A 20048-nucleotide genomic window follows, 5' to 3' on the forward strand; every position below is an offset into this window, starting at 1 on the left:
GGGTCGGAGGCCACGCCCCGCCGAAGTCCCGCCCGCGACCGGCCTCCTGCGGCGGCGAAGCCCCGCCCAACCCTCCCGCCCCGCCCAATCACCGAGTCCCGTTCTGCTTCGAGCTGGAAGGCCCGGGCCGGGACCCCTGGTGGGGCGGGGTCTGGGCTGCTGCTCGCCTAGTTTGGGAGTCAGCGAGCAGCGAGCCCAGCCGCTTGCGCCTCCTCTGGCAGAGCCGAAAGAAAGCGGCCTTGGAAATCAAACAGACCTGGACATCTTGAATCTTGGTTTCCTCCTCGGAAAAATGGGGCAATAATACTCGCCTTGCAGGTCCCTCGTGAAGATAGGCATTGGTTGGCATAAGGTGCAAGCCATCCGCGACTCCAGAATTTTTAAATCGGAGTGACTTATGGGTGTGGAGCGTCTCGAGGTGGGGTCCGTTGAGGTGGGACAGGGGAATCTGGAAGCTAGGTTTGTAGAACCCTCTACAGAAGGCAGAAAATAATGGCAGGGGCAGACAGAGTTGCAGGGAGCCCCTGGCTTGGCTCTGAGCCTGACCTTTGGGCCCTTCCACTTCCTGACTCCGGGCAGCCCTGCAACGACCCCACACTCTTGAAATGGTCTGTTGCCCGGTACTCTATTCCTGAGAAGGCAGCGCCTGCAGTGCGGATGTAACAGGACGACTTTAGCAGGGGTGTCAGAGTCCCCACTTTGTCCCTATGGTCATCCCGGGCAGCTAGCACAGGTGACAGGGAAAACTGAGCAGAAACGGCAGGGTGTGGGTGAGTGAGTGGGCGTCGACCCCTCAGCTCCCTCTAGGGCATGGTTGCTGCTCTTCTCCCCCCACTCTGCCGTCATCACATTATCCTCTCCTCCTGCGTCATTCCTCCCACTACACAAACTTCTGGAAAAGTTATCTTTAAAGGGACGCCTGGGTGGCTCAGTCGTTGAGCCTCTGCCTTCCGCCCAGGTCCTGATCCTGCCTGGAGTCCCTGACCCATTGAGTCCCACATCTGACTCCCCGCAGGGAGCCTGCTTCTCCCTCTGCCTCTCTCTGTGTGTCTCTCATGAATAAATAAAATCTTTTTTAAAAAGTTATCTTTAAAGAAATTCTCTCTTGACTCCACCTCCCCTCCAAATATTGCTCTTTTATTCTACTCCTTTTGAGAGTAAAATTTCTCAAAGGAGTTGTCTATAGCCCTGTATGCATTTGCTTTCCTCCTGCTCTTTCTTGAACTTGCTCCAGTCAGGCCATTGATTCCACCAGTCCTCTGAATTAATTCCCTCTTCTCAGGGTCTCCAGTGACCTCAAGGGTACCAAGTCAGTGGGGATTTCTCAGCTGTCCTTTTACCCTGCCTGGGAGTAGCACTGGTTCAGGTGCCTTTCCCCTGCCCCTGGCTTCAGACCTCCTTGTGCCACTGGCTATTCCTTCTCCACCTCCTTTGGCAGCTCCGCATCTGCCTCCTGACGTGACCATGAGATGTTCTGTTCCCTGACTACATTCATTCACTGGGATTCCATCTCGTCCTGTGACTATCAATAACATCTATATGCTAAGGACTCCCAAGTTACATGCCCAGTCTTGACCTCTCTCCCCAAATTCCAGGCTCTGATATCCGACATCCTATCCAACCTCTGTGTAGAGGTCTAGATACCTCGATTCATTATATCCTAATTTAAACCTGTGATTTTCCACCTCCCTAACTTCTTCCTCACCTTAGTAAATGGCATCACCATTCATCCATCCACCTGATCCAGCATCAACTATGACATTATCTTTCCTTTCTCTGTTCTACCCTAGATTCTGCAAATTCTACCTAGAGAATATGTTCCATATCTGGTCACTGCTGTAAACTGTTGTCTTAGCCATTTGTCTTGTGGCTGGACACCTTAACAGTCTTCTAAAAGATCTTCCTCCTTCCACCCTTACCTAATCCAGAGTCTATGCAGCAGCTAAGGTGATATTTTTAAAGCGGAGATCACACCACGACACCCTCAGCTTTTAGCATTCCAGTGGGCTCATGTTGCACTTGAAATAAAACTAAGGTCCTTAAGATGTACATGACATTAATAAGCTGGATCTACTTCCTACCACTCTCCTCCTTGGTCACTCTACTCCAGTCACTCTGGTCTCCTTGCTGTTCCTGCCTCAGGGACTTTGCAGTTGTAGCTCCTTCTGCTTGGAAGAGTTTCCCCTGATATCTGAACAACATGCTCTCTCACTTTATTCAAGTGTTGCCTCCTCCAAGGGGCCTTCCCTGATCATCCTATCTAAAACAATAGCCCCTTGACACGTCACTCACATTGGGCACTTAGTCCCTTACCCTGCTTTATTTTTCCCTGTAGCACTTACCACCATCTGACATATCAGGTGCTTGTTTCTTCATTGTCTTTTGTCCTCATTAGAATGTCAGTCCCATTAGAACAGGGACTTGTCTGTCTTGTCCGCCATTTCCCCAGTGCCTGTACACAGTGGATGTGAATAATAGATGAAGGGAGGATGGAGAAAGTGAAACAGCAAATGAATAAGGAACAAGTGGCAGCCTGGGGGTCCTGGCAGTCCTCCAGCAGATGACCCTAGGGTCCCATTCCTTGGCTTGTGCAAGGCTCAGGCCTGAATGAAGCCACCAATGTTCCCTGCAACAGTAGCCCAAGGGGAGGAATAGGCCCCAGGCTAGGACACAGTGCCCTCTAGTGTCCACAACACCTGCACCTCCAGGATGAGGCCCTAGAATCCTGGAGATCTGCAGACTTTCTCTCTCTCTCTCTCTAAGATTTTATTTATTTATTCATGACAGACACACACACACACACAGAGAGAGAGAGAGAGAGAGAGAGAGAGAGAGAGAGAGAGAGGCAGAGACACAGGCAGAGGGAGAAGCAGGCTCCATGCAGGGAGCCTGACGTGGGACTCTATCCTGGGTCTCCAGGATCACACCCCGGGCTGAGGGCAGTACTAAACCGCTGGGCCACCGAGGCTGCCCCGCAGACTTTCTCTTTTATAGGCTGATTGGAATCTCACAAAAACTGCCATAAACCAAAGGGGCTTAGATCTGTAATACAAAAGCATGCCAGACCAGAGACCCGGAGTCCTAGGTTCCAGTTCTGGCCATGACCCTAATTCTCTGGGTGACCTTCGGTGTGTCCTGGGATTTACTGGGCTGTGAAGGGCTGGCTTGCCCTGTGGGGTAGTGGGGTCCTTGCTGCAGCCAACCTGACTGGGGAGCCTCCTGATCTCAGCTTGCTTTATGGCAGGCAGCCTGATAGATCACGGGAAGACTCTCCCTGTCATAGAGAAGACACTCCCCCGCTTAAGTGGGGCCAAAATCTACCTTCCCATGACTCTAACAACAACATCCATCCAGACTTTTCTCTCTGTGGTCAGCACTGCACAGAACCCCACTGCCCACAACCTCCTTTCACACATTGCATTTGGAGAGAAGTCTTTCAGACCTCCAGAAGTCTAGTGTGCAGTTGGATTCTTAAATCTGGAGTTCAGGGAGACAGGTCTGTGCTGAGATATACCTTTGGGAGTTGTGAGCATTTAGATGGTCTGTGAGATCTGGAGACAGAATTGCCTCGCTTAGGGCAATGGTTCTCCACCTTGGACTCATGCCAGAATCATCTGGGAGATTGAAAAACTGGACACTGGTGCCCAGGCCTCACCTAGACTGATGAAATCTCAGCCCTTGAGTGCAGGCCCAGGTGTGAGTATTTTTAAAAAAGCTCCAGGTGATTCTGTGTGGAGCCAGGGTTGAGCTGCACTGTGTCTGAAGCCAGAGCCCCAGGCAGAACTCTAGCAGGCAAGGAGCCAGAAGAAGCTGGAAAGGAGAGATTTGTGGGGAGGGAGGAAAATCAGGTGAAGATGGTGTTTTAAGAAGGGATGTCAGGAGCTGCTGAGAAGTTGGGGAGGCCATGTTGCTTTTGTTTTGGGGACGAAGCAAGTTGATGATCCCAATAAGAGCGATGTAATGGATCAGTGGGGACCATGGGGAGACTTGAGTTGGCTAAAGGGAGAGTAGGAGAAAGTGGAAATGAAAGCAATCAACGACTCTTTTGAGGAGTTTCACTGTGATGAGGAAAAGGGAACAGGGAGATGGCTGAAGCAGGAGAGGTCAAAAGTTTCCTTTAAAGATGTGAAATTGGGGGGCCGGGGGGCCCTCAGGTGGTTAAGCATCTGCTTTTGGCTCAGGTCATGATCCCGGGATCCTGGGATCGAGCCCCTGCATCATCTGGGCTCCCTGCTCAGCGGGGAGTCTGCTTCTCCCTCTCCTCCTGCTTGCTCTCTCGCTCTCCATCAAATAAGTAAAATCTTAGAAAAATAGATGTGAAATTATGGAGCATGTTTGCATGCTGCTGGAAAGGATGATGGTGGTGGGATTTATGGGCTGAGGGGAGGGGATGGCTCAGTTTGCTAAACTGGGAGAGGCACTGGGGTCAGGGCTTGCCAGCTGTGGAGCAGACACTTCTGTCATTGTCTGGCTGGAGGGAGACAGTGTGGCTGCTGGTGCACTAGTCAGTGAAGTGGTGGTGGGAGGTTGTGGGTGTTCACTTCTGTCAGCTGTGATTTCTCCAGGATTTCTTTGAGATGAGAACGGGTAGGGATGGAGAGGAGAAAGTGAGAAGGTCTCGGGAAGGGAAAAACCCACTCTGGGATGTAGGGTCTCTTGGGAGAGGCTGTTTATCTGAGCTTTAAGATCACAGCTTGAGAGAATATGGTCAGCCTGGTTATGTGAAGTTCTCTGGGCATGGCCGTTGCCAGGGTGCAGGCATGGAGGGGAGCTGGGTTCACCCGAGGCTGAGCACTTTGCCAGACAGATAAGACAGAAGAAGAGAGGAACATCAGGGGGTTGCTCCATTGGTGGGGCAAAGAATTGAAGTCAGACAAGGATGGTATGGCAGACAGCAACTGCACCGATGGGAAGGAAAGGGTCATGGAGGTCAGTGTAGCTGAGGTGGAACTTTATGGGCCAGCTAGAAGAAGTAGGCTGGAAGGAATAAAGGAGGTGGCCAGAGGTGAATGCTTGGAAATAAGATGGTGAAAAAAAAAAAAAAAAGGGAAATAAGATGGTGAAGACGGAGTGGCACTGTCATAAAGAGGTTCAGGATGTGCTATTGGCATGGACTGCTAAGGCAGACTTGTGGTCAAGGGGCTGGGGGCAAGATTCCTGGGGGCATGATGTTTCTGTGCATGGAGGCCTCAGGGATGGTGGCAGGACTACCATGAGGGCACTACAGTCTTCAAGAGACTTGCTTTATCTCCCTCTGGAATGTGAGGTCCTCGAGAACAGAACCTCAGTCTTATGGGGTATCAGGGTGGCTGGGTGGGTTCAGAGCCCAACTCTTGATTTCTGCTCAGGTCCTGATCTCAGGGTCACAAGATCCAGCCCTGAGTTGGGGCAGCTGAGCATGGAGCCTGCTGAGGATTCTCTGTCTCCCTCTCCCTCTGCCCATCTACCACCCTGCCCACATGCACTTTCTCTAAAAAACAACCAAACAAAACAAAACACAAAAACAAAAGGACCTCGCTGTCTTGAATATGGCTGTGTCCCTAGTGCCTGGCACAAAGCAGGCATGCAGTAAAACTCTAAGGAATGCCTGGTGGGGGGATCCCTGGGTGGCACAGCAGTTTGGCGCCTGCCTTTGGCCCAGGGTGCGATCCTCGAGACCCGGGATCAAACCCCACATCGGGCTCCGGGTGCATGGAGCCTACTTCTCCCTCTGCCTATGTCTCTGCCTCTCTCTCTCTCTCTCTCTCTCTCTCTCTGTATGACTATCATAAATAAATAAAATTAAAAAAAAAAAAGGAATGCCTGGTGGGTAATTTGACTTCTGTCCTTGGCAGTTGAGGAGACTGAGGCCTGAGGTTCTCCAGAACTGTCTACACATTTTTGAGCCTTAGTGGGGAGCAGGTGTTTTGGTGGGGCAAATCTTTGAAGTCCCTTCCACCTACCCTTTCCCCATCCACCCACCCACCCACTACCTCCTCCCCAGCTCAGGCTACTTGGTCTCCAGTTGGGCCCCCTCAAATTTGTTTTCCACACTGCTCTTAACATAATCTCTCTCTCTGCTGAGGATGAGACTAAGCTCGTTCACTGCAGGATGGTCAGACCCTCATGCTTGGCCACCAACTCCCTGTCAGCCCCTGGGTGTCCTCTGTGACCATGCTTTTCCATTCATCTCTGGGCCAGTGCATAACCCACTGTCAGCCAGGGAAGACCTGGAGCTTGCTGCCCACCTGGTAAGGCCCTGCCTGCCCTTCACACTTAATTCAGAGGGCACCTCATTCACTGGCGAGCCCAATTTTCCCTCCTGCTTTATCGTCCCAGTCATTTTTGTTGCACAGGACTACATGGGTCATAATGACCTGCATCCCACCCATCTGTGCAAGTGGACTTGAGCACATGAGTCACAGAGGTCACATCCAGGCTGTGTGTGTTCCCAGAACCCAGTACAGGGCACTGATGTTTGCTACAATGCACGTGAGTTAAGGTGTGTGTCTGTGTGATCGGTGAATGCCACTGCGAAGAGCTGAAGTGAGAAGCTATATACTGTGAGCTACAAGATGGAACCAAGAGCAGAGCTGGGAGGTTTTATTACCAGCAAATATGTACACTGTACACTGAGGGGCTGGCAGGATACACGAGAGGTCCTCCCCAGCCTGCTTGCCTCATCCCCACAGGCCAGAGTGGATGTGGGGGTGTGTTCTGGATGTCCATTGTTTGCCCTGGCCCAGGGACAGCAGAGCACCTTTCTCTCCTGCTGTCGCAGAGCCATCAAGGACTTTCATGGCCGGTCACAGGGGGCAGGGCCCTTTTTCCGCTCTCGGCTCAACAGCGTCACCAGCTTGGCCTTGAAGCCTGAGTGAACACTGGGACGACTGGAGGCCCCAGCTTCATCACTGTCGCCCAGCTCCAGTTCCAGCAGCCGCCGGTACTGGGCCTCCAGGCTGCTGTCTTGGGTGGGGCCAGGCCAGCCCAGGTCCTCACTGTTGTGGTAGATAGGGCTGGCCAGGGGGCTGCGGTGGCTGGGACCCTCCTGCTCGGGGTCCCTATCCCTGGGCAGCATGGGGCCTGCCTCCAGCATGCCTAGGTTCTCATAGAGGTGCTCGGCATTGCTTGGGGGCCCACTGGCCCGTTTGCACACTGATGCATAGAGCCCAGATAGTGGCTCATCTTGGGGTGCTGGGCTCAGCAGTAGGGGCAGGCTTTGGGGGCCGGGCTCAGCCAGGCGCACCCTGCGGGAGCTTTGTAACTCAAGGCCTGGGGGCGCCTCCCGCAGCTCTCCTGGTGGGTCCAGGGAGGGCAGGGAGATGGCCCGAGGCAGAGGACAGGGCCGGGGGCCAGCCAGCTCTGGCAGCCTTTCCCGCTGGCGGGCAATGGCAGCGGCCACAGCCCTGCACAGGTCGAGGGCTCGGGGGCTGCTGAAGGCGAAGAGACCCTCACCCGAGTCACAGCGGCGTCCAGCTTCAAAGGAGAACATGCCCTGGACACAGGGTTGGGGTGGTATGGGTGGGTTAGTGGCGGAGGGACCTGGGCACCCCTCAACTTGCCACCCTCCCAAGCAGGGCCAGCAGAATAGGGTGGCTGCCCGGCACCTCACCTTGTCAGAGCCGAACTTGCGCAGGAAGTGGTAGGGCCAGGTGTAGAGGGCCTGGGGGTTGGAGGGCTCCCTCAGCTGGATGGCATCTTGGCCTAGCACTAGGAGGTGGGGCCCCTTCAACTGGCAGCGGGTGGCAGCCTCGGTCCTCTGCACCACCACTGGAAACTCACCCACTGCAGGTAGGAGGGTGGCGAGGGCATCAGGTATAGCCACGTGGGCTCCCCACAGGTCCCAGCCCTGGCTGCAGGATGGCTGAGGCTGCCCCTGCACCTCTCTGACTCACCTTCCTGCCAGGAGGAGTAGATGGAATTCTCTTCCATGGGGACCAAGCCCCTCTTGGAAGCTTCTACCTCCCCTGGTCCCGAGGAACACTCCCCTGTGCCCTGGAGAATGAGACAAGGTCAGAAGTTAGAGCCCTCACCCTCATTCCTCTTTCCACATCCTGTCCCCGGGGCCAGTAACCTAGGACTCCAGGACAAGCAAGGACATCCAGAGACCTGGGTGCCACTGCCAGTTCTGCCTGTGACACACTGCATGACCCTGGGCACCCCTCTGTTTCCCCACCTGCAACCCCCCAGGCTCCCCATTGAGGGTGCCGTGAGTTGTAAAGTAGGGGCACATAAGAGGACAAGCCCATTGCATGTGTGCTTGGCCAGGGGCTATGCCTGCCGGTGTGTGTCCCTAATAGCTTGGAGTGATAGAGGGGTGGGACCCGTGTGAGTGAACAGCTACTCCATCCAGGCCTCTTTCACCATCTCCCCTTCCCAGCCCCTCATCCCCTCACATCCTCTGAGCTCTATCAGCACTTCCACCACAACCATGTTGGCCCATGGTAGTATGGCCAGGGTCACGTGCAACAGCTTCCTCACTGATCTCCTTGCTCTTTTGCTCCTGTCCATTTCCTTTTTTTTTTTTAAATGTAAAATACTGTGGTAAAATACACAATGTAAAATTTACCATTTAATCCATTTGAAAGTATACAATTTAGTGGTTTTAGTATAATCACAAGATTGTGCAATGATCTGAGGGGGACACTTGACGGGATGAGCACTGGGTGTTATTCTGTATGTTGGTAAACTGAACACCAATAAAAATTAATTTATTAAAAAAAAAGATTGTGCAATGGTCACCTTTATCTAGTTCCAGAATTAAAAAAATATATATATATATACATTCAGAGGGAGAGAGAGAGGGGATCTCTGGGTGGTTCAGCAGTTTGGCACCTGCCACCAACCCAGGGCGTGGTCCTGGAGTCCCGGGATCGAATCCCACGTCGGGCTCCCTGCATGGAGCCTGCTTCTTCCCCTGCCTGTGTCTCTGCTTCTGTCTCTCTGTGTCTCTCATGAATAAATAAATAAAATCTTTAAAAAGAGAGAGAGAGAGAGAAAGAGAGAGAGAGAGGCAGAGACAAAGGCAGAGGGAGAAGCAGGCTCCATGCAGGGAGCCCAACATGGGACTTGATCCCGGGTCTCCAGGGTCACACTCCGGGCTGCAGGCGGCGCTAAACTGCTGTGCCACCAGGCCTGCTCTAGTTCCAGAATTTTTTAAAAAGTTATTTATTTATTTATTTATGATAGAAAGAGAGAGCACAAGTGGGGGGAGGAGCAGAGGGAGAAGCCGACTTCCTGTCTGCTGAGCAGGTAGCCTGACATGCAAGGTTCAGGGCTCCATCCCAGGACCCAGGGATCATGACCTGAGCCAAAGGCAGCCGCTTAACCAACTGAGCCACCCAGGGGCCCCTAGTTCCAGAATTTTTTTTTTTAATCATTCCACATTAAAATCCATCAGCATGGGGATCCCTAGGTGGCGCAGCGGTTTGGCGCCTGCCTTTGGCCCAGGGCGCGATCCTGGAGACCCGGGATCGAATCCCACGTCGGGCTCCCGGTGCATGGAGCCTGCTTCTCCCTCTGCCTGTGTCTCTGCCTCTCTCTCTCTCTCTGTGACTATCATAAATAAAATTTAAAAAAAAATTAAAAAAAAAATAAAATCCATCAGCAGTCACTACCCACTCCCCCTTCTCCTAGCCCCTGGCAGCCACTAAGCTGCTTTCCCTATAGATTTGCCTATTCTGGGTGTTTCACATAAATAGAATCATACAAATATATGGTCTTTTGTGTATGGCTTCTTTTAATTAGCATGATGTTCTCCAGGTTCATTAATGGTGTTAGCATGTATCAGTACCTCTTTTTTTTTTATGGTCAGGTAATATTCTTTTGTATGGATAGAATACATTTGGTGTAACCATTCATCAGTTAATAGACAGCACCTTTGAGTCATTGTGATTAATGCTGCTCTGAGCATTCTCATACAAGCTCTGTTTGAACACCTGTTTCAAGTCTCTTGGGTATACACCTACCAGTGGAATTGCTGGGTCATATGGTAACTCTATGTTTAACTTTTTGAGGAACTAGGCTCATTTCCTTTTGGTCCATAATAGACTCTATGAAGCTTTATTATTTTATTTTATTTTTCAAAGATTTTTATTTATTCATTCATGAGAGACACAGAGAGGCAGAGACACAGGCAGAGGGAGAAGCAGGCTCCACGCAGGGAGCCTGACATGGGACTTGATCCCAGGACTCCAGGATCTTGCCCTGGGCTGAAGGCAGGCACGAAATCGCTGAGCCACCCAGGAATCCCTCTATGAAGCTTTAAAGCTTTCAGTCCCTGGCTCCCAAAAACCTCCTCCAAAGGCTTCTCCTCTCAGAATAAGACCCCAAAACTCCACATGTGACCCAAAGTAGTTTCAGCTGGTTCCCACCAAACTCTCCAATTTTGCCTCCTCCTAGGCTCCCCACTCCTTACCCTCCAGGCATGGTGGCCTTTCCACCTCTTTGATATACCAAACTTTTCCCTGCTTCAGGGCCTTTGCCCTTGCTACTCCATCAGTTCAGGACATTCTTCAGGCCTCAGTGTCTGGATCACCCTTGCCTCAGATCTTTGCTTGGTGAGTTCTTATTTGTCCTTGAGGACTTGGGCTTCCTGCCCCTTCCAAAAAGGCCTTCCCATCTAACAACCCACCATTCATTCCTGGTCCCACCAGCCTTTCATTTTCTCCACAGCATGAATGGCCATATGAGATTCATTCTATGGATTTAGGGGGCTATTTCCTTAGGCTTGTGGGTCCTTGGCAGGTACTAGCTGAGTGCCAGGATGTGAGTGACCACGGAGATGAACAAGGTGGGGGTATCAGGTAGTCCACTTCTGGCCCCGGATGCCCTGCCCAACTGCCTTATGCTTACCTGGAAGGCCAGCTGGCAGATGGGGCCCATCCATTCCTGGCGATGCTGGGCAGCCAGTAAGTGGCTTCGCTCTGTGGTGGTGAGCAGGAAGGCACAAGTATCTTTGGGGCAGCTCTCACCATCAGCAGGCAGCACAGACACGCAGTCAGCCAGGCGGATGACCCGCCGTTCGCCACGCCGGTAGGGTCCTGCAGACCTGTCGCCTGCTGGCCCCAGGCCACCATCCCGGACATCCCAGCTCTCCAGCCGTGCCACACCTGATGGTCCTCCTGCATACAGCAGACCCCATACCTTCCGCCAGGACTTCTGTGGGAGGTGAAGATGGGGGAAAAGACCCTTGAGTGGCAGTTCTCCCTGTAGCTCAGCTCAGCTCAGCACAAACTGCTCAGCAAATGTTCCTGGCCACTCAGGCTGGCCTCTGCTTCCCTCAGATCCTCAGGGCCACAGAGAAGGAGGTCTTGCCAAGGTCAGACCAGCAGGGGGAAGAGTCTGTGTTTGGGGCCAGGCAGCTGTGGGTTCAAATCCACCCCACCAATTGCCTGTGACCTCCAGGAGCACTAGTACCCCATCTCAAAAAACTAAGAGTACACAAAGTTGGGGCTTCTACTGGGTTATGTCTCTGAAGTATCTAGTAGTTACAGCAGACCACCTGATACTATAATTATGTTGGTGCCCCTACTCCCTTCCTCACCAAAGAACAGGTCCCTTTGGACCATGGGACAAGGACTGAGCCAGGAAGGAGGCCTCAGTCTCATGATGGCAAGGAAGGAAACATGCAAATAGCATAAAGCAAAGGAAATAGACTGTTTATCTCCCTGGGCAGCAGCTGCAGCTGAGCTATGAGGGTGCAGGGCCTCCTGCCTGGGGAGACGTAAACTCCCCAACTATGTCCCATAACAGGGCTATAGGGACTGAGCCCTCCTATGTGGGGTGGGGTCGGAGGGATCCTCCAACTAAGCCTCCAGCCTTCTCTACAGGGGCCTTGGTGCCTCTACAACATGGGGCGTAAGGCTATCAGGTCAGTCAGCTTCTCAGCTCAGCCCTGCCCCAAGGTTGGGATTCTTAGATCCTCCCCACTCTTGGCTTCCCCATCCTTGAACAGGGCTGGCTCTCATAAAGGCCTACTCAGCCCAACCCACTCAAGCTGAGAATGGGGCTCTGTTCTATTCCCCAGCACCTTGGTTGGGTCACCCACCCTGACTCCCTTCCCCATTCTCCCAGGTCTTGGTGGGCTGAGGCTGGGCCAGAGGCCTAACGCCCTGGGCAGCTGCTGGGCAGCCAGGGTCCCCACCTTGCCGAACTTGACGTGCTGCTGGTAGAGGATGCCGTCCTTGATGGGAGTCTCCAGAGGCTCCATGGCCGCTGCCAGGCCTCAGGACTGCCACTCTGAGGGCCTGAGGAGACTGGTGACAGGCCAGAGGGGAACTCCTCACACTTCCCCTTCTGGCCACTTCCCCCTCCCTCTGTTCAGAGAGGCAGCTGCAGGGCTGGGGGGAGGGGAGTCCGTCTTCAGTAAAGGAGGTAGGATAGGGGGTGGGGACGTCACATATACCTTCCTCTGGGTCCCGAGGGCCCGATGTGCTCACGTGGGCCTGGCAGGGGCCTCAGACTACTGGAGAGAAGATGACCTAGGCCTGTACCTGGGTCAGCTGACTGTGAGTCATATGCTCTGACCTCTCTTCTGTGCAGGGCAGCTGTACACCCCAGCACCTGATATTCCCACAGCCCTGTCCCTGCCCCAGGACCCCCCTCTATCCAGACTGACCAGTTCCTTGCTTTTTCTCTTGAGCCTCAGTCCCGCTCTGCTTATTTTAGAACTGTTTCTAATATTCACTTGGTCCCGTCTTTACATCCCCGTTCATTATTTCCCCTTTGAACCACTGTCCCACTGTGGTCCTTTCAACCGAGCCCAAACCAACCCATCTCTCCCCTTCCCAAGCCTTTACCGACTGCCCCCCTGCGCAGGGGCATAGCCTGGGCTCCTCAGCGTGGCACCCAAGGTGCCCTGTTCCGGCCTCCAACTGCCTCAGCCCAGTGCCTCCAGGGAACCCCTTACCACTGTTCAACTTGATCGCTGGGCTGCCTCTAACCCTGGGAGGCCCCACTTTCTCACTTTTGCTGAGCACAAGGGCCCAACCAGTGAACTCCGGTCCTTGCAGCACGGCCGGGTCATGTATGGGTGGCATGCCCCCAGTGGGTCCTGGAGAGCTCACATGCTCTTTTTAAACTTTGCTTGTTGCCAGGCATCTTTTTTTGCCTCACCTCGCTAGAGGCTACTATTGGGGCTATGAGTCTGAATTCTGGGGACAGCCTCATGTCATTCAATGCTGCTTTTACAAAAGCATGGGTAACCAGCCTGAGTAATACCATTTAGGGTCACATGTGGGGTGTCAGCAGGAAATCTTTTCCAAGGGCCTGTCCACCTGGCTTTGTGTCCATTGCAGCCTGAGCAGCCTTGAGCTCCAGCATTAGGACACCCTGTCTTTTGCTGGGCTCCAGCATTAGGACACCCTGTCCTTTGCATTCTCATTGCATTTCAATGATGAGGAAATCGAAGCTCAGAAACATTAAGTAACTTGCCTAAGGCCAAACACAAAGTGACAAACTGTGACTTGAGCAATGGCTGTCCTGCTGGGATAGAGCATGTGGTCTTGCACACCAAGTGCTGCTAGTGGCTCTTCCTCTGCCTGTCCCTCGCCAGATGCTGACATCCTACTCCATTTGCCAGGAGTCTCCTGCTGCCACCCCCAATTATTCCTATCTCCTGTCTCTCCCACTTACCTAGGAGCTTCCCAACAGGTGTTTGCCTGGATTGCTTGGATCCTGAGCCCAGCAGGGAGCTGGACACAGAGTGAGGTCAGTGAGTGCTAGTGGCCTGAAGTGCAGTCCTGTGGTGTCTGCTGGCCTCTCAGCAAGGGGAATAGAGGATTCTCTACTGGGAGTCTGTGGGCTGTGGGCAGTGTGCACTGGCAAATGGGCAGGGGGGGCTGAGGCAGGAAGTCACCTCCCAAGGGGCCCCAGGAGCTTCATACAACAGACAGGAAGGGGGAGGCTGGGGCAAGGTTGGAGATTATAAAGAGCCAACCAGAGACCAGAAAACCCAACCATTTCCCCTTGGCCCACCAATGCAGTCTCTCCTTTAGTCACAAATACAGCTAGCCCAGAGGACATACCCAGAGTTCCCAGCAGGGGGCCCCAGCTACATGACCCTTCCTACAACTAAGACCCAGCAGGCCCAGTGTTGGCAGTGGTGGTGGGAGATACTAGTTCCCTGAGTTAGAGGGGCTATGGAGGTCAGAGGGTGAGAGCTGCCCAGGAAGCAGGGATCAGGCAGCGAAACACAGAGGCAGGGCTGGGCTGAGACCAGGGGCTTGTGCTTTAATGATAGCCTGGGGTAAAGGGGAACAAAAATAGTAATTCTGGGGGACACAGGGAGCAGGCAGCCAGGCCCAGCCTGGCCCAGCCCAGGCCAGCTGGGCCAAGGATGCTGGCTTTTTGTCCAGGGGGCTGGTGTATGTGGTTGGTAGCTGGAGACTGAAGGCTCTCAGAGACAAGGGACGATGGATGGCTCAGAAGTCCATGGAGCTGTGGGCCAGGTAGTCCTTGCGGCCGATGTTGCTGACCTGCTTGGTCTGCATAGCCTCGAGTTTGGGGCAGTCAGTGATTCGATGGCCCAGGCCCCCACAGAAGGCACAGCCACGCTCTCCTGGGGACACAAGGATGAGAGTCCGTGTGATTGCAGGACCAGGCACCACACCCAGACTTTGGTTTCCCATTAGATCCCTCCCCCAAGTCCTATGATGTGCAGCATGGACCTGTTTTGTGGTGTTCCCCCTAACACCCCCACTGGACCAGCGTCTCCCGGCCCACAGTCACCTCCAATGTCCAGCATAGACTCATCCCCGCAGTGCAGCACTTGTAGCACAGGAGGCACCTTCTGCTTAGCCTCTAGCAGCAGGGCTTTGAGGTCCATCAGCACCGACTCATCTGTGGGGGTATTAGGGAACCATCAGGCCCAACTCTGTGGCCTGCAGCCAGGACCTGGGTAGCCACAGGCAGAGGACCCAGGGAACAGCTGAGGTGGCCCTGATGGCAGCCTTACCACAGGCCTTGTTGATGAAAGTGGTTGCGATGCCTGTGTTTCCTGAGCGCCCGGTACGGCCGATACGATGCACTGCAGAGAGGAATAGAGCCTCTGGCCTACTGTCCAGGGTCTGGGGGCCTAGCCCACACCCCTGACCCCGAGCTCCCCACCGTAGTTCTCGATCTCCTCAGGCATGTCATAATTTATGACATGCTGGATGGCAGGGAAGTCCAGGCCCTTGGAGGCTACATCTGTGGCCACCAGGACATCCTTCTTTCCCTCCCGGAATGCCTCGATGGCTTTTGTCCGTTCCTCCTGGTCTGTGGAGGGTTAGGCAGGAGCTGTTAGAGTAACAGGAGACTGGGGAGTAGTGGCAGGCCCACTGGGCAGGGAAAGGGATTAGGGGAGGGGCAGCAATGGCAGCAAAACCTATGCCTAGGAATGCACTAACCCCTGACCTTTGCCCCCATGGATGGCCACTGCCTCGACCCCTTTCAGCAGCAGGTATTCGTGGATGGCATCGACATCTGCCTTCTTCTCTGCAAAGATGAGCACCTGTCCAGGTAGGCCAGCTTCAGTCATGAGGGCGGACTCCAACCCGGCATGCCCGACCTTCTCTCCAGCATGTTGCGCCCACCACCCCCTCCCCCTTATCCCAGGGGTCCTAGGCCAGGCTGGCTGGCTGCACTTACGGGTGGGGGTGTTTTCTGTAGGCACTCAAGCAGGTATACCATCTTGGCCTCTTCCTTGACATATTCCACCTCCTGCCACCACAGGGGTCAGGTCAGGTGGGCCTTGAATGGGCTCACCAGCCATGGCTCAGTCATAGCGCCTGGGCCCCCAATCCTGGCTGGTAGGATACCAGAAGCTTCCTGCTATAAAGGGCTAGCCGCCCTAAGAATGCTTCCTGCTAAGGGCTGGGGCTTTGAATGAAACCCTCGGTGCCCACAAGGTGGTCCCTCAACCCTACTCCAAGAGTTTTTATGAGACCTAGCCAGATCCAACCCTCACGAGTGAGACTCTACTCATCAGGAGCGCTTGCCCACCTGGATGACATCCAGGCTGGCGGCCCCAGCACGCCCCACGTTGATTGTGACAGGCTTTACTAGGGCACTCTTGGCAAAGTTCTGAATTTTCTTAGGCATGGTGGCACTGAAGAGCAGGGTCTGACGCTGGCCCTGAGGAAGAGAGGGCTAGAACTGAGGGCAGGTAAGGCCTGGGAAGGCCAAGTAGCTGGGATGAAGCCCCCCAGTGCAGGGCCAGTAGGTGGGTAGTGCCAGGCCTCAGGGCCTGCCATGGCTGAATGTTTTGTGCTGGGGGCAGGGATGCCCCAGCCAGGCTGGGATGGGCACCTTGAAGTAGGAGAAGATGGTGCGGATGTCGCCCTCGAAACCCATGTCAATCATGCGGTCAGCTTCATCCAGAGCCAGGTAGCGGCAGATATCTAGGCTGACCATCTTCTTCTGCAGCAGATCCATGAGGCGCCCAGGGGTGGCCACCATCATGTGCACACCACTGGGGATCAAGAAGAGGCCCTGAGATCAGGGCTACCTGCCCGTCCCTGCACTTAAGGGTTGGCATTTTGCTCATTTTGCCCTCTGGCCTCCTTCCTCTCTCCTTATCACTTCTATCACCCTCCCCTACTTGCAAAACACAGCTCTTCTGGAAGAGGCTGCAGTCTTCCAGAGCTCCTCCCCAGCAATGATCAACTCTGCCTAGCACACCTTTCCCTCTTCGAGGTCATTTCCCTTGCCCCCAAGGAGGGCTGTCCTGATCTCCAGATAGGCCACAGTTGGTGCTCTCACAGCTCCCTCTGTAGGTGTTGAAGGGTTCACTTTTCTGGTAGGCTAAATTAATCTTTTCTGTATCTGAATTGTCCCTGAGACCAGGAATGCCTTGGAAAGAAGGACCTGCGTCTGGTCTGTCCATGACCTCAGAGCCTGGTCTAGGGCAGTGTCTCCTTGGCACTGTCTCCTGGGGACTGTACCAGGTGGAAAGGCCATGGATCCAGCCTGCCCTAGTACCTCAGCCTCCATAATGGGCCACACAGAATGACCCTGACCTTCCTGGACACCCTGGGTCCCCCAACTCTGTCTTCTGCCAGGAATGTCCTGACCCATGACCTCCCAGATGACCTCATTCCATCTGCTGTGCTCCCACAGTACGTTACCACAGCCTTCTGTCCCACCCCAACTGATTAGATGAGGAACTCCTTGAAGACAAGGAGTCCACAGAGGTCTTCTGTAAGGGTCTTAGGAGTAGCTAAAACAAAGCCTGTCTAGGGGCTTTAGCTTGTCTAGGGGCTCTGGAGAAGCCCACAGGGTAGGGGTGCTTGTGCTCACTGTCGAATGGTTTCCATCTGCTCTTTGACAGACATGCCCCCGATGCAAAGAGCGCAGCGCAGGAGTGGGGAGCTGTCCTCTTGCAGTAGGCGGCAGTAATACTCCAGGATACCATGGGTCTGCCGGGCGAGCTCCCGCTGTAGGCACAGGGCAGAGGTTGGCACCAGAAAGCAGTCCTGTCTCTGCCCTGCCCTCTAGCCTGATCTATCTTACCGAGGGGCAGATGATGAGTCCGTAGGGCCCTTCACGCTTGGAGAAAGGTAATCTCTTTTCTTGTTCCAAGCAGAACATGATGACAGGCAATGTGAACACCAGGGTCTTCCCTGAACCCGTGAAGGCGATACCTATCATGTCACGGCCAGATAGACTGTTGGAGAGAACAGGCCTGAGGATCAGGTTCAGTAGAATGTAGAGAATGAGTCTCCAGAAGGACACCTAGTGATTGCTCCTCCCTATCACCTCCCTCTTCAGGGCCCCCAGGTCCATACTCACATGGTGGGGATGCCCTGGATCTGAATGGGTGTTGGATGGTGGATGCCTTTCTTCTTCAGGCCTCTCAGGATGGCTATGGAAAACAACTTCAGTATCATCCTTGCATCTCACAGATAGTTTATCAGGCTTGTAAAGCTGTAACATTACCACTACCCTCTTCAAGTTACCCCACAGAAAGAGAGAGAAAAATACTTGTCCAAGACCTAGCATAAGAAGAGGCAAGGTTTGCACCCAGGTCTGTTTAAGGCCAATGTCACCTGCCCACTGAAGCTCCCTAATGGCAGAAGATAGTGAACAGATACATTTGGGGCAACTGAAATTCAAACCTAAATCCCTCTATTTCTACTGGCTAGACCCATCACTGCAGATGCTGAGCTCAGTGGGGGCTGGGATACAATCTCACAATTGTTTGACTACCAAAGTTCCCAGGTACCTGCAGGAAATTTCATTTCCTTGAAGCTCTTAATGGGTGGTGGGATACCATCTCCTTCCACCAGGATGTGGTACTTCTTCCGAACGCGTTCATGCCGCTCTTCAGACATGCTCAGGACATAACGAGGGGGTGTCCAACTGTGAGTAGGTGGTGGGGGTCAAGAGAGGCCCACAGCTGGCTCTGGGGTGTCCCTGCCAGCCTCAGCCATATACCATTCCCAGTAAAAGTGACTGCCTTCCTACAGACTGAAAAACATACCTGGTTTTGATTGGATCGTCGTATGTGATTCCCTTGGCCATTTCCTTCACTGACATCAAGGCTGAGGAGACAGATGTGGCTCAGGGCTGGGTCTTGCTTCCCAGAGCATGCCCTTCAAATTTAACTAACATGCCTGAGGTTGGGGGAGGACGCTCAGTCTACCTCCCCACCCTGCCCTGGCTATAAACATACCTCGGCCCTCAGCCACACTTTCCAGGATCTTTTCCTCTTCTTTCAGTTGCTTCTCCTTGGCAGACTCCTTGCGGGCTGAGGAAAGAAGCAGATGTCAGAGAGGCACCAGAGCACTGCACCAAGCTGAGCGTCCCCGCTGCTTTCCAGCTCACCTTCAGCCTTCTCTTTGAGGTGCTGGTGCTGATCCAGGAGGCTGACGTTGGACTGAGGGCCCAGTGGGATGTCGTCCTCATCTCCCCGGGGCTCGCTGCCGCTGTCCTGCTGCTCCTCCTCCGCAGCTCCTTTGCGCCTTCGTTGCAGTAGCTTCTGGAGCTGAGGTTCCACCAGCGCCCCTCAGAGACCAGCCCAAGACACAACGAAGCATTGGGCCCAGGGGCCCTATGTCAGGATCTTGGCTTCTGGGAGAAGGACCTCCACCCTGCGACGTGGAGCTGCCCTACCCCTCAGGTCAGGTTGTTCGTCCCTCCTAGCCGCAGGGTCACGGCCCCAAGTACTGACAGCTCGCTCCACTGGTGGCCACCCCCCGCCATCCCATGCCCTCATTCCTCTTCCAAACCGGGCCCTCACCAGTAGCTGCCGGCGCTGTCGCAAAGGCACGTAAGGCACGTACTCTTCGTCGTCTTCATCCTCCGTCTCGGAGCGGCTTCCGGTAGCAGTCACCTCGTCGGTGCGAGCCCGCTGCAGATATACATGAGGAAAGCTCAGGCTCCGGCTTTCACTACCGCTGACCACCCGCGCGGACACTGGCCTCGCTCCTACCTTCCGTTCGGGTTCCGAGTCCTCCATTCTTCGCTGCACGCATGCGCGCTCCGGTGAAACCCCGCCTCAACTTTTGAGTGAAGCCCAATCAGATGTGGAGAAGCGGAACGTGGGCGCCTAGCAACGACCTCGGAGTGCCGGATCGCGCGGAGGGACAAACTTTCCCCTGAGGCCCCGGCAGGGCGCTGTCAGAGTCCCCCAGCGCGGCGGCTCGTTTGTTGCCAGGAGCGAGGGCAAGGCGTCAGCCAGTGCATTATGGGACGCTGGGTGATTTGGAGCATGCGCTAAAGGCTCAAACCAAGCCTAGGGAAAGGTCGTCTCTTGAGTGGAGACCGCTGATCTGCGTCTGACGCCATCCCGCACGTCCCGGACCGGCCAGCCGGGACTCTGCCTAGGCCTCCCTGTCGGGCATGGGCGCGGGGGGCGGGGCGTGTGTGGCCTGTGGAGAAATCAATCTTACACCGCAGCTCTGGCTGGCAAGCTCGTCAGTGTGAGACGACACAGATCTTCAGAATAGTTGAGGGATAAATGCGAGTGACTTTTTTCGCGGAGGGTCTGTGTACATACATACGGAGCGATTATTATTGTGAGTGCTACAACAGAGGTTAGAGTAGCTCACTGCCTGGGGAACCAGAGGCGGCTTTGGAGAGACGTG

The 20048-nt window shown here is 54.2% G+C and overlaps 2 protein-coding genes across 5 annotated transcripts; both read right to left on the minus strand.

Annotated features, from left to right (window-relative positions):
* Positions 1-6599: 6599 nt before the first annotated feature.
* On the minus strand, positions 6600-12276 carry DOK3 (docking protein 3). Its single transcript, XM_055325586.1, has 5 exons — positions 12125-12276; positions 10834-11139; positions 7875-7974; positions 7592-7764; positions 6600-7474 (listed from the first exon to the last, which is right to left on the minus strand). Exons 1-5 carry the CDS (start codon positions 12188-12190, stop codon positions 6776-6778), a joined length of 1344 nt encoding a protein of 447 aa, XP_055181561.1. The 5' UTR covers positions 12191-12276; the 3' UTR covers positions 6600-6775.
* A 1910-nt stretch (positions 12277-14186) lies between these two features.
* Positions 14187-19632, minus strand: DDX41 (DEAD-box helicase 41). Of its 4 annotated transcripts, XM_055324885.1 has the most exons (17): positions 19394-19613; positions 19202-19312; positions 18787-18946; positions 18635-18709; positions 18443-18503; positions 18185-18321; positions 17752-17824; positions 17473-17626; positions 17260-17396; positions 16270-16432; positions 15964-16095; positions 15610-15681; positions 15376-15472; positions 15088-15237; positions 14936-15007; positions 14710-14820; positions 14187-14539 (listed from the first exon to the last, which is right to left on the minus strand). In XM_055324885.1, exons 1-17 carry the CDS (start codon positions 19418-19420, stop codon positions 14403-14405), a joined length of 1869 nt encoding a protein of 622 aa, XP_055180860.1. In that variant the 5' UTR covers positions 19421-19613; the 3' UTR covers positions 14187-14402. The 4 variants fall into 4 exon arrangements, 2 of the variants coding, with proteins under 2 accessions (XP_055180860.1, XP_055180861.1); XM_055324886.1 differs by lacking the exon at positions 15964-16095 and having other exon boundaries at positions 19394-19618; XR_008664347.1 differs by lacking the exon at positions 14187-14539 and having other exon boundaries at positions 14754-14820; positions 15088-15258; positions 15369-15472; positions 19394-19632.
* Between the last annotated feature and the right edge of the window lie 416 nt (positions 19633-20048).

This window comes from Nyctereutes procyonoides, unplaced genomic scaffold (genome assembly GCF_905146905.1).
Source record: "Nyctereutes procyonoides isolate TBG_1078 unplaced genomic scaffold, NYPRO_anot_genome, whole genome shotgun sequence".
Taxonomy (NCBI): domain Eukaryota; kingdom Metazoa; phylum Chordata; class Mammalia; order Carnivora; family Canidae; genus Nyctereutes; species Nyctereutes procyonoides.